This window comes from Gouania willdenowi, unplaced genomic scaffold (assembly GCF_900634775.1).
Source record: "Gouania willdenowi unplaced genomic scaffold, fGouWil2.1 scaffold_119_arrow_ctg1, whole genome shotgun sequence".
NCBI classification, from domain to species: domain Eukaryota; kingdom Metazoa; phylum Chordata; class Actinopteri; order Blenniiformes; family Gobiesocidae; genus Gouania; species Gouania willdenowi.
In genome coordinates, this window is record NW_021144867.1 from 338,326 (window position 1) to 352,675 (window position 14,350).

At 37.9% G+C, this 14,350-nt stretch overlaps 1 protein-coding gene across 1 annotated transcript in view; it reads left to right on the plus strand.

The window, feature by feature from the left end:
* LOC114458429 (uncharacterized) overlaps nucleotides 1-14,350 on the plus strand; it is a 45,480-nt gene that overhangs the window by 134 nt on the left and 30,996 nt on the right. The window contains exons 2-14 of the mRNA XM_028440796.1: nucleotides 56-77; nucleotides 1,243-1,503; nucleotides 3,124-3,390; nucleotides 4,212-4,481; nucleotides 5,644-5,904; nucleotides 6,964-7,224; nucleotides 7,983-8,243; nucleotides 8,919-9,179; nucleotides 9,585-9,845; nucleotides 10,972-11,244; nucleotides 11,811-12,074; nucleotides 12,692-12,949; nucleotides 13,938-14,213. Of these exons, the coding sequence (XP_028296597.1) occupies nucleotides 56-77; nucleotides 1,243-1,503; nucleotides 3,124-3,390; nucleotides 4,212-4,481; nucleotides 5,644-5,904; nucleotides 6,964-7,224; nucleotides 7,983-8,243; nucleotides 8,919-9,179; nucleotides 9,585-9,845; nucleotides 10,972-11,244; nucleotides 11,811-12,074; nucleotides 12,692-12,949; nucleotides 13,938-14,213 (3,196 nt within the window). The remainder of the gene's footprint in view (nucleotides 1-55; nucleotides 78-1,242; nucleotides 1,504-3,123; nucleotides 3,391-4,211; nucleotides 4,482-5,643; nucleotides 5,905-6,963; nucleotides 7,225-7,982; nucleotides 8,244-8,918; nucleotides 9,180-9,584; nucleotides 9,846-10,971; nucleotides 11,245-11,810; nucleotides 12,075-12,691; nucleotides 12,950-13,937; nucleotides 14,214-14,350) is intronic.

Genomic DNA, 14,350 nt, shown 5'->3' on the forward strand with positions numbered 1-14,350 from the left:
ATCAATTATGCACTGTTTTTATTGGTTATTACATGTTTTCATTTGGTTTTTTTAGATGCAGTACGTTGGGGCTACAGGTGAGTGATTTATTAGAAATCCTCTTCTTCTTCTTCTGCTTCTGAGGAAATCCTTCTTCCCATGTGCTAAAGGTGGCACTACGTCACCCTTATTAGAACACTTTAGAAAATTTACCAAAAATCAACTAAATGTGCAACAGATTTAAAACTTTCACCAAATTGTGGCCCCGACACTGAATATACTTTTTCTCATTTGAACCTATTGCAAATTTTAAAGTCCGTCACTGTGTTTTCATCAAAAACTGTAAAAGTTAATAAATCTGGCGACAGTGCATCAAAATGTTTGACTGATGCTGATATTTTAAATGGAACTAAAATATAGATTTAACATCTAATCTTCATCTTTTTGAAAATTTCCCATTAATTCCCAGAGAAAGTTTGCAACTTTGAAAATTTCTGGAATTTTGCAACCCAATTTAAAATGTTTTTAATTGTATTACTTTCAATGCGAATTTTGGATAGTTATTTAAAATGATTCCCAATTTCAGGTTAATTCCAATAAAAAATCCCCATGAAAAATGTATATTTTTTGAATATTGCCCAAATTCACAAGCTTAACTTCCCATGAAAATCCCTTTGCAACTCTACTGTATACTACATGTTTTTATTAGTCATTTGTATATTTTTCTCTCAATTTGTGTTTTTGTTGTATGTCTTCGTGTTTTTTGGAGTCCTTGTGTGTATTTCATTGTCATTTTGTATATTGTTCTGGTAATTCTGTGCATTTTTTAAAATGTTTTGCATTGTGAGTCATTTTTTTGTTTTTTGTATATATTTTTCTGTAATTTTGGTTGTTTTTTTGAGTCATTGTGAGTATTTGTGTTGTGCTTTTGTGTGTTTTTGAGGCTAAGTTGTATATTCTTCTCATATTGTATGTGTTTTTTGAGTAATTTTGTCTTTTTTGTTGTGGGTTTGTGTGTTTTTGAGATCATTTTGTATATTTAACTCTGATTGTACGTGTTTTTGATCCATTTTGTGTTTTTTGTTGTTGTTTTGTGCATTTTTTCAACTTTTTTGTTGATAGCTGGTATTTAATATTTTTTTATAATATTGATGTCTTTTCTGGTGTCCTTGATTTATAATATTTACTCTTTACTGATTTCCTTGATTTTATGATGTTGATTCTTTATTGATTTCCTTGCTAAAACTCCTGGTTGGTTCCCAGGCTGTGACATCGTGTCGGTTTCGTCTCCGTCAGCCTCCACCCTGGAGGTGGAGTGGAGCAACTACCCCAACGCGTCTCACTACCTCCTGGACCTGAGGGTGGTGAACTCCACCACCGTGGCCCCTGTGGTGGTGATGCAACAGCCGCCCAGCACCCACAGACTGGTCCAGGGTCTGAGACCTGGACGCAACTACAAGGTCACGCTGAAGGTCTTCAGCTTCTTCAACATCCTGTGTACGGACCAGGAGCTCACCATGACCGGTAAGGACTAAGGACTCTAACCCGTGTCTGAGATTATCCCTCAGAGCAGTGTTTCTCAAATGGGGGTACGTGTACCGCTCGGGGTGCGCGATGGCACTACAGGGGGTTCTTAAGAGAGAGAGAGAGAGAAAAAAACATTAGAAGATAAAAATATGGGGTTTTATAATGTTTATTTTTAGTTGAAAATTATAATCATACTTATTGGTACCAGCAACTCACAAAATGACACCAAAAATACACAAAATACAGCTCAAGCTCAGCAAACACGCTCTCGTCACGGTAACATGATAAACTCAGGATTACCATGACTACCTGGCAACATTGAGCTGTGTTACTATAACTGCACCATACATACATAAACATCACCAAAATGTAATCACCTGTCCCTCGTCCAATTTGTCAAATTTCCTGAAAATTTCATCCAAATCCGTTCATAACTTTTCAAGTTATCTCGCTAACAGACAGACTGACAAATAAACGGATGGTAAAACATAACCTTACCGCTCTGCGCTTCGCGCTTGGTGGAGGTAAGAAGAGAACATATACTAAATAATAAAAACAACAGACAACAAAATATACAAAATGACACCAAAAACACACAGAGAACAATACTCACTATTACCAGCAACACACAAAACAACAACAAAAACACACTAAATGAGAGAAAAATACACAACACTACAAAATACACAAAAATAACAGAGATACAACCAAACGACACCAAAAACAAACACACAGGGAGATTAATTTCAACAAGAAGACATAGTCATCAACATCCCACGCCAGATTGGTTGTCTCACAAACTTTTCCTTATCGCATCAGAATATAAAGTTACTAACTATCTATCTATACCCTGAACAGAGTCCAAAAAACTGAACAAGGGCAATAACTCCAGAAGACATAATTGCACGCTTCTCATTTTCGAACTCACACACCAAATTTGGTTATCGTATCTTAAAGGATTTCTGAGAAAAGCTGTCCCGTTTGAAGATACCCCGAACAGAGTAAAAAAAACGAAACAAAGGCAATAACTCCGGAAGACATAATTGCACGCTTCTCATTTTCGAACTCCATACCCTGAAGCCACACACAATTTGGTTATTGTATCTTAAACTATTTCTGAGAAAAGCTGTCCCCTTTAACTCGGACGGACGGACGGAGCTCAAACCTATATCCCCCTTCACGCTTTGTGGTTTGGAATAATAAAACCAACAACACACAAAACAAGGGAAGAATGTACTGAATACTATAGTAAAAAGAACAGACAACAACAAAATACACAAAATGACACCAAACACACACAAAATGATGATATAAATGATCTTGATTAGAACAAGAACTGAAAATACAAAGGTCAGATGACGGGAAATGATAAATACTATAGAAATAAATCTATTCAGGAGGCACTAAATACAGTTTCTTTAAAATGTGTGTTATCACTCATTCATTCCATTATTATGATCTATATGTTTATTTTTATAGTGTTCTGAGTGAAATGTTGTATTTGGACAAAAGTGACTTGGATTCAGGAATAGGAGAAAGAGGGTACAGTACTTGGGCCAAAAAGGTGTGAGAACCACTGCCTCAGAGGATAATAATCCTTCTCCATCTTCTCCACAGTCCCCGCCACGTCACAAATCACTGGTTTCCGGCCCTTGTCCAGCACGTCTGTGAGCTTTGAGTGGTCCAGTGTGATCGGGGCGGATCATTACATTCTGTTTGTGGAGGAACTGTTTGGGTCACAGAAATACAACCAGACGTTCACTAGTGTGAGTCTGAGTGGACGGATGGATGGACTGAGCCCGTCTACAACCTACAACTGTTACATCCTCTCATCCAACAGTGCGGGAAAGGGAGCTAAAGGACGAATTAAGACCGTTCTCACACGTGAGCTGATTCCTCTTAATTAGCACTGATACCACCATCTATTGATAGAAGAAAGTCATTTTAGTCTGCTTCTGTTTTTTGTTTTCTTTCACATATTTTTCTGTCATTTTTCATGTATTTTGTTTTTTTTTCTTGATATTTTCCTGTCATTTTGTCCCAATGTTATTCATCAATGTAAAACTTTTATGTCATAGATTTTTTACGTCATTTCATGTATGTTTTGTGATTTTTTTTTAAGTCATATTCATGTATTTTTTTTTTTGTATAGTTTCTCTTTATTTATAAACATAATATTTATACACTATGTATGTTAGATTTATAATTTTTTTATGTAGACTTCTTGTATTTTAATTTTTGTGTATTTTCATGGTTGTGTCATGCTTTTTTTTTGAGTAATTTTGTGTATTTCGGTTTTTATTTTGTATATTTTTGTAGTCATCCTGTTTGTTTTGTTTTAACATTTTTGTTTATTTTTATTATTTTTTTTTTTGCAATTGTTCATCTTTTTTTTTTCCAATTTATGTTGTAGTTTTTCTGTGTAATTTCCTGTATGTTTGTTGTAATTTAGTGATTTTTGAGTCATTTTTGTGTATTTCTCTTGTTGTTTTGTATAGTTTCTTTTTATTTATGAGCATTATATTTATACATTATATATTTTTATGTATATTTTTTGTATTTTGTTATTTTTGTGTCGTTTTGTAATAATCTTTTGGGTAATTTTGCATATTTATGTATTCATTATTTGTATTTTTGCTGTTTTTCTGTGTATTATTGTGTAATTGTGTGTGTTTTATTTATCTATGTGTGTTTTGTGTGTGTAGTGGTGCAGCCTCCCACAGGTGTGACGCTCGCAGTGACCAGTAAGAGCAGTGCACGTGTGTCGTGGAGCCCAGTGGATAAAGTGCTGCTGTACCAGGTGTGTGTGAGTGATGTTGATGATGCCAGTAATGGACCAGTAACCAAAAACACCTCCAACACCTACATGGACATCACAGACCTTCAGCCCTGCTCCAACTACACAGTGGGAGTGTCTTCAGTTAATATCTTCCTCCTTCCTGGAGAAGCTGTGAATGTGACACACAGCACATCACGTGAGTTTGTTTATTACCCCTCAGAGTCACTAGAACCCCCTCAGAGTCACTATAACCCCCCAGAGTCACTATAACCCCTCAAAGTCACTATAACCCCCCAGAGTCACTATAACCCCCTCAAAGTCACTATAACCCCCTCATAGTCTGTAAAACCCCCTCAGAGTCACTATAACCCCTCAGAGTCACTATAACCTCTCAGAGTCACTATAACCCCTCAGAGTCACTATAACCCCTCAGAGTCACTATAACCCCTCAGAGTCACTATAAGCCCTCAGTCACTATAACCCCTCAGAGTCACTATAACCCCTCAGAGTCACTATAACCTCTCAGAGTCACTATAACCCCTCAGAGTCACTATAACCTCTCAGAGTCACTATAACCCCCTCAGAGTCACTATAACCCCTCAGAGTCACTATAACCCCTCAGAGTCACTATAACCCCTCAGAGTCACTATAACCCCCTCAGAGTCACTATAACCCCTCAGAGTCACTATAACCCCTCAGAGTCACTATAACCTCTCAGAGTCACTATAACCTCTCAGAGTCACTATAACCCCTCAGAGTCACTATAACCCCTCAGAGTCACTATAACCTCTCAGAGTCACTATAACCTCTCAGAGTCACTATAACCCCCTCAGAGTCACTATAACCCCTCAGAGTCACTATAACCCCTCAGAGTCACTATTACCCCTCAGAGTCACTATAACCCCTCAGAGTCACTATAAGCCCTCAGTCACTATAACCCCCTCAGAGTCACTATAACCCCTCAGAGTCACTATAACCTCTCAGAGTCACTATAACCCCTCAGAGTCACTATAACCCCTCAGAGTCACTATAACCCCTCAGAGTCACTATAACCCCCTCAGAGTCACTATAACCCCTCAGAGTCACTATAACCCCTCAGAGTCACTATAACCCCTCAGAGTCACTATAACCCCTCAGAGTCACTATAACCCCTCAGAGTCACTATAACCCCTCAGAGTCACTATTACCCCTCAGAGTCACTATAAGCCCTCAGTCACTATAACCCTCTCAGAGTCACTATGACCCCTCAGAGTCACTATAACCCTCATAATCACTATAATATAATAAAAGTAATACGTTTCTTACGACCTTTTACCATTTTGATGTTTGTATAATTGTTTTTTTAACGTTCTCCTCAGCGATAAAGAAAGTGACGTGGGTCTCCGTGGACTACAGCTGCTCCAACGGGATGGCGGCGGTCACATGGGACGCCGTGTTCGGGGCGGACTCGTACATTGCGACGGCCGTGGACGGGACTGGCGCCTCTCTCACCTGTAGCTCCGCCTCCACCAGCTGCCACATCATGGCGCTGAAGTGTGGCGAGAACTACCGGGTGTACGTCACCGCCGTGTCCGACGACTGTGAGAGCACCTCAGATGCCTCCTACCTGTTTGAGACAGGTGAGGTCCCCACATGGCTGGTCTGCTTCCCACGCACCATTTACAGTACTTCTACATATGGTTTATGTACTTAACGTTTACATGGTTTTTCCCATGGTGTCATAACACATGCAGCGCAAGGAAAGGTCTCCACAAACAATTGGTGGGATTTTTTCTTTTATACAAATCTAAATGTTAAATTTAATCTAAATGCTACATGTTAAATCTAAATCTAAATGTTAAATCTAAATGCTAAATGTTAAATATGAATATAAATGTTAAATCTAAATCTAAATGTTACTTTTAAATGCTAAATGTTAGATCTAAATACTAATGGTTAAATCTAAATCTAAATGTTTATTTTAAAAATACATGTTAAATCTAAATCTAATTGCTAAATGTTAAATCCAAATTTTACATTTAAATCTAAATTTAAATGTTAAATCTAAATGTTGCATTTAAATATAAATGATAAACCTAAATGTTAAATCTAAATCTAAATGTTAAATCTAAATCTAAATGTTAAATCTAAATGTTAAATGTAAATGTTACATTTAAATATAAATGATAAATCTAAATGTTAAATTTAAATTTAAATGTTACATTTAAATATAAATGATAAACCTAAATGTTAAATCTAAATCTAAATGTTAAATCTAAACCTAAATGTTACATTTAAATATAAATGATAAACCTAAATGTTAAATCTAAATCTAAATGTTAAATCTAAATGCTAAATGTTAAATTCAAATGCTAAATCTTAAATCTAAATGTTACATACACGTCCCATAGTAGATGGAGTTTATCTTTTAGCTTCTTCAAGATCATCTTTAATATGAGAGTTTTAGTCAGTTATTTCCTTTTAAAGTCCTCGTAGAGCAGCCGAAGGAGGAAAGTTTATGTCCCATGCCCCAAGTCGTGGATAGAATTGACAAAATGGTGGCTCCGGTGGCCACCATTTTATCAGGACACCCTGTCTACAACCTTAGCATAATGGTGTGTCCTCCATCTCCCATGGAGGAGCCACAAAATATCTTAAGTAATATTCATGTGTGTGACTGTCCACCCTGTTCTCCACAGTGCCTTGTGCTCCGGTTCAGCTCCTGGCCTCCCATGAGTGCTTCAGCAACATGATTGTGTTCAGCTGGCAGCCCACCAACAACACGCTGTACTACGTGGCGTCGTCCCAGGACAACACGGGCCAGGTGATCGAATGCAGGACGGGAGACGATATGTGTTACTTCACCAACGTGGGATGTGGACAGTTCTACACGTTCCACGTTTACGCCGTCAGCTCAGAGTGCAACAGTGAAGTTAGCCCACCTGAGTTCGTACGCACATGTGAGTCCTAACTTCTTTACCTGTGAAATAAATAATCACTGGTCCTGGAGCACAATCCATCTAAATCAGAGATCTGAGGGTCACATGATCAACATTCACGTCAGCATTGATAATGACCAATCAGATCATTCACACAGGAAATAACAATGGAGGGTTTTTGTGTTTTTCTTGTGATATTGTTGTCATTTGTATTTTAGATTTATTTTACAGTATATCTTTTTCTATATTGGATTCATTTTGTGTATTTTTGATGTGGTGTTGTGTGTTTTTGAAGCCATGTATATTCTTCTGTCATTGTGTGTGTTTTGGAGTCATTTCGTGTTTTTTGTTGTGCTTTTTTTGTAATTTTTGGAAGTCGTTTTTTCTGTTTTTGTTGTAGTTTTTTTGGTTATTGGGATCATTTTGTATATTCTTCTCTAATTTTGTGTGTTTTGGAGTCATTTTATGTTTTTTTGTTGTGCTTTTGTGTAATTCTGTGTGTTGAAGAGGAGTCATTTTATGTATTTTTGTTGTGCTTTTATGTAAATTTGTGTGTTTCATAGAGTTGTTTATGTATTTTTGTTGTGGTTTTGTGTAATTCCCTCTAATTTTGTGTGTTTTGAAGAGTTATTTTTGTGTGTTTACTTTGGGGCCCACACAGTATTAGCCCATGTGACCTCCAATTGTCCGTGTCTGGTCTGTATGTACAGAACAGTAAACTGTTGGGTGGATGTTTGTGAAGCTTCAGCCTGACGTTGTTGATGATTTTCTTCCCGTAGCTCCGTGTCTGCCCACCAACGTGAGGACGGTGGCCGAGTGTCAGTCGGACACGTTGATCACCACGTGGGACTCGGCTCTGGGGGCGCTGTCCTACACCGTGGAGGCTGATGGGAACATGGGGGAGAGCTACAACTGCTCCTCCTCCTCCAACAGCTGCGCAGTCACTGGCGTGCCGTGTGGGGAACACCTCAGCGTGTGGATCGTGGCCTCCAACGACAACTGCTCCACCTCCAGGGTGCTGGGAGAGGTGGCTCAGACAGGTGCAGATACTGGGAGCTCAAATTACACCAAAAAACAACAAAAAGACTTTAAACTACTGAAAAATACACAAATTATGCAGAAAAGGACACAAAAACTACAACTGAAACACATAAAATATCAAAAACACACAAAATGATGAAAATACTCAAAAGATTACTTCGGATTTGTTTTTGTAATAAATGTATATATTTTATTTGGACACTGCAGGTAGTTTTTAAACACACCACGATGTTCAGTACAACTATTCATCGTCTGCAGCCAACACCAAAAACCTGACGTGTGTGTGTGACTTTGCGCTGCTATTCCCTATTCTCCGCAGTTCCTTGTGCACCCACTAACATTTCAGCAATATTTCAGTGTAAAAAAACATAAAGTTACACAAAATAACAACAGAACGACTGAAAAATACACAGAAAAGGACACAAAGCTACAACAAAAACGCATAGAATAACAACAAAAACACGAAATTAATGAAAAATACTCAAATAAGTACTTTCGATTTTATGCTTTGCTCAATTTTTATTCCTTGATCTCCACAATTCCTTGTGAACCCACCAACATTTCAGTGTCAATAAAACAACAAAATTACACAAAATAACAACAAAAACACAAAATGAATGAAAAATACTTTCGGTTTCATGCTTTGTTCAATTTGTATTCCCTGTTCTCCACAGTTCCTTGTACACCCACCAACATCTCGGCGTCAGTGCAGTGCAGTCTGGACTTTGCTACGATCAGCTGGAGATCAGGAAACGGAGCCATCTTCTTCATCGCTACGGCTGAAGACGAGGACGGTAAACCTCACAGCTGCAGGTCCATGGGAACCAGCTGTGTGATGGAGGGCCTGAGCTGTGGGCGGAGCTACACCGCTGCCGTCATTGGCACCAACTTAAAGTGCAACAGCAGCCGTAGTCAGGAGGTGTCCTTTAGGACGGGTACGTTACACCACTTCCTACAGCAGTGGTTCTCAACCTTTTTTGGGTCGTGACCCCATTTGATTTCACAAATTTCTGGTGACCCCAAAATTTTATTTTTATTTTTATTTAGTTATTTATTTAATCATTTCATTTTTATACTTTATTTATTTATATTTTTTACTAGATTTTAATTTGAGGAAGTGAAAATATAGAACACTGTTGTTTGAGATTGTGTGAAGGTGTTTTAATTTGACAAAGAATAATTTTTTTTTAAAACTACAAATTTTAATCAGAATTTTTTCAAAATCAATTACTAGACATTTCAGGCGACCTCATTTAATTCCCGGGCGACCCCAAGGTTGAAAAACATTGTCCTACATTGATTACTGACGTTTCCATGACACCAGTCCTGTTCTCCTGCAGCTCCTTGCCCTCCAAACGATGTGGAGGCTCTCAGAGACTGTGACGCTAACCACGCAGTGATCGTGTGGCAGAACCATCATCCAGGTGGTTTATATACGGCCACTATGGAGGATGAGGACGGCACGAGGCTGAACTGCAGCAGCAGCTCCGTTAACAACTGTAAAGTCACGGCTCTGCCCTGCGGGAAAACGTACAACGTCACCGTCAGCTACAGTGATGGAACCTGTTTGTCCAGCTCCCAGCCAATCAGCATGGACTCTGGTACCTTTGATCAATAACGCTTTTAGAATCAATGAATGGCTACTGTGAGGTCAATAAAAGAACTATTCCAGAAATAACAATAATAACATATCTTATAAAATATATTTATTGCAAAATTCAACTTCATTTTTAGACTAAAAATCAAACTCAAGCCTTTATTTTACTCTTTAAAGGTTTATAAAAAATAATGATTTTACTATTGAATACTTCTTGAAATATTCTTAAAATGACCCTAAACACACTGAAAATGTCAGAATTAAACACAGGATGACCACAAAATAGCACAAAATGACTCCCAAAATACAAAAACAAGAGGCAAAAATATACAAATGACAAAAAACACAAATATTAAAAAAAATAACATTAAAAACACGTAAAATTACAAGAACGCAAATCAACTGAAAACACACTAAATAACAACGAAATACACAAAATGACTGCAAAAAACAATGACAAGCAAGTGAAAAAAAACAAGAACACAAAATTACTGAAAATACACAGAATGACCACAAAAAAATACACAAAATAACATTAAAGACACATAAAAAGCACACCAAATAACAACAACACAAACGACTGAAAATACACATAATTACAACAAAAACACATGAAATAACTATTCAAACATACGAAAAGTACATAGACTATCACAAGAACACAAAACAACTAAAAACACACAAAATAAGAATAAAAACATACAAAAAAGCACATAAAACTATGAGAACACAAAATGACTGAAAATACACAAAACAACAACAAAATGACTCCAAAAACACAGTAGATGTGTGATAAAAGTGCCACGTCATGATAAATGTGTAGAGAAAATGAATCAATCTAAGGCTAAAGCTGATTGGATGAATCTCTCTTTGAAGAAGCTTTGATGGTTTTCTTGAAGCTGATTGGCTGATGGTGTGTGTGTGTGTGTGTGTGTGTGTGTGTGTGTGTGTGTGTGTGTGTGTGTGTGTGTGTGTGTGTGTGTGTGTGTGTGTGTGTGTGTGTGTGTGTGTGTGTGTGTGTGTGTGTGTGTGTGTGTGTGTGTGTGTGTGTGTGTGTGTGTGTGTGTGTGTGTGTGTGTGTGTGTGTGTGCACGCGTGTGTGTGTGCACGCGCGCGTGCGTGCGTTCCAGTTCCGTGTGGTCCTGAGGCTGTGGACACCAGTGTGTTGTGTCTCACTAATGATCTCCTGGTGTGGTGGAACGTCTCTCGTCGTCCAGCAGAGAGCTACAGGGTGGAGGTCTCCAGAGGCCTGGGTCAGACTCTCTACTGTAACTCTTCCTCAGAGAGGAACAGTAGCTGCAGGGTGGAGGGCCTCCAGTGTGGAGCCTCCTACAGCGTACTGGTGTTCTCTGTTACTGGGAGCTGCTCCAGTAGACCCAGTACAGAGGTCACTGTGCAGAGCTGTGAGTGTTAAACACACGCACACGCACAGATATTGTGATGTAACTCCTTTTTTGTTTTCTCATTTCTACCCTTTTTCCTCTTTGTTTAACCGTTTTTCTCTTTTTTTTTTTTTCCCGGTTTCCCCCTTTTTCTCTCTTTTTTTTAAAATTATTTTTTCTCTTTTTTCCCCCTTTCGTTTCTTTCTCTTTTTTCTTTTTTCTCTCCTTTTCTTTTCTTTATTTCCTTTTTTCTTCATTTGTTTCCCCTATTTTTTTTTTTACTCATTTTCCCCCTTTTGTGTTCCCCTTTTTTCTCTTTTCTTTTTTGCCCATTTTTGCCCATTTGTTCTTTTTTTTCTTTTCTTTTTTCTTTTCTCCTTTTTTCCATTTGTTTTTCTTTTTTCCCCTTTTAATTTTTTAATTTTTCTTTTTCTTCTTCTTTTCTCCTCTTCTTTTTTTCTATTGTTCTTCTTTTGTTTTTAAATGTTTTTCTCATTTATTTAAATAATAATGAATAAATAATAATAATAATTATTATTATAATAGTAATGATAATAACAATAATGTAACACTTCCTCCTCCTGTAGCTCCTTGTCCTCCCAGCAGCATAACAGCCTCCTACCAGTGTGCTCCTGGTCCTTCTCCTGTGTCCTGGTCTCCTAGTGCTGGTGCTCAGAGCTACACAGCAGTGGCTGAGAGCGACACAGGTCACATGGTACAGTGCACATCCACCTCCTCCACCTCCTGCAGCCTATCAGGGCTCCTCTGTGGACAGACGTACTCTGTAGGAGTGTCAGCAACTGATGACACGTGCACCAGTCCACTGAACAACACCGTCTCTCTGAGCACAGGTGAAGCACCATGAGGAGGCCTTCACTATACACACACACACACACACACACACACACACACACACACACACACACACACACACACACACACACACACACACACACACACACACACACACGCACACACACACACATACTGCGTCTTTGGAGTCATTTTGTGTATTTTTGTTGTGGTTTGTCTGTTTTGGGGGTTAATTTGTATATTCTTCTGTAATTTTGTGCGTTTTTGAGGTTATTTTGTGTATTTTTGTGGTCGTTTTGTGTATTTTTGAGTTTTTTTGTGTATTTTTGTTGTGCTTTTGGCATTATTTTGTGCATTTTTGTGTGTTTTGGGGGTTATTTTGTATATTATTCTCTAATTGCATGTGTTTTTGAGTTATTTTGTGTTTTTGTTTTGTTTTTGTGTGTTTCTAGTGTCATTTTCTGTGCTTTTGTTGTGGTTTTGTGAGTTTTTTGGATTGTTTTGTATATTCTTCTCTAATTTTATGTGTTTTTAAAGTCATTTTGTATTTTCTTCTCTGATATTGTGTGTTTTTATTCAGGTAAACCCTGGAACTGAAGTCAAAACCTCTGTCTACATGCATTTCTGACGTTGTTTCTATTGTTTTGCTCCTCAGAGCCGTGCTCTCCGTCTGACCTGCTCAGCCTGCTGTCGTGCAGTGAAGGTTCTGCTCAGGTGTTCTGGGTTCTGAGTTCTACAGCCGTCAATTATCACGTGACGGCCGTGAGTGACGTAGAGAGTGTGTCTTGTAGCAGCTCCAGCACTAGCTGTTCCCTCAGTGACCTGCTGTGTGGTCAGGAGTACCACATCACTGTCACCGCTACTGATGGAACCTGTGTGAGCAACGCTAGTCAACCTCTGAGGCAACATCCAGGTACAGAGTCAAAAAGCTCCGTCACCCACACGGACAATGGGGCCACATGAGGCCCCCGGTGGGATCATGAGCCAATGGAAAATAAATGCAGAAAAACGACAGATATAACACAATAAAAAATGTTTGAATAAATACAAAAACTACACAAAAAACACAATAAAAATAAAGTTACACAAAATTACAGAAAAACACACAAGATGACTTCAAAAATAACACAAACACCTACAAAACAACAACCAAAATGCACATAAATATACTAAAAATTGAAATAAAAACACAAAAAAGTGACAAAAATACACAATAGAATGTTTTTTAATACATGAATTACAGAAATACGCTAAATAACAATAAACACACAAAAGGAAAACAGAAATATGCAAATTACTCCAGAACACGTACAAAAAACGGCTACAAAAAGCTGCTCTTAAAGCATGCAAAATTCTTGAAAAATAAACCAAGCAACAACAAAAATGCACAAAGCAAAATATATGAAATAACAACAAAGTAACAACAGAAATACATTTTCTCCAAAAACACAAAATATGACTCCGAACACAACAAAAAATATACAAAATAACAGCATAAAGACCAAAAAAAAACCAACAGTAAACATACACAAGACAAAACATACTAAATTACTAAAAAATAGACAAAACAATAAAAAGGCACAAAACAAAGATACATTGACACATCAAAGACAGATACAAATGAACAGAAACAATAAAAATGATGCAAAAAAATATAGAAATACAGAAAAATACTCAACAAAAATAAACAAAATTATCAGAAAAAAACTGAACTTTATTTATATAGATAGATAAACAGTCGCTAAACAATAAAATAAACTAAGTAAACCAAATTAATAACTAAAAAATAACTACCAGAATAAACAAAAGTTTTGTCAATGTGAAATGTGTGACTTCTTAGTCATTTCTAACAGATTAATAACGTGCACGTGTTGCTCACGTGTTGCTCATGTGTGTTTTAGTACCATGTGCACCTCACAACGTCACCCACGAGCTGGACTGTAGGACAGGAGAGCTGACGGTCAGATGGAATTCCTCTTCTTCTGCTGCTCTGAACTACAGTGTCACAGCTGTCCCACTGGTGGGAAACACTGGTTCAGGTCCAGTGGTGTGTGTCACTGACGAGTCCAGCTGTGCTCTGACAGACCTGCAATGTGGACAGACCTACAACGTGTCTGTCCAAGGATTCTCTGGGTCCTGTGTTGGACCCACGAGTCCCACACTAGAGGTTCACACAGGTAAAGATGTTTAAATATTACAGTTGTATCACTTAAAGTAGGGGTTCTCAACCTCGGGGTCACCAGATGCCTACAGGAAACCGAATATTGTTTGAACAACTTGAGCCCATTTTTGCTTGTTTTTACCCTTTTTTCTG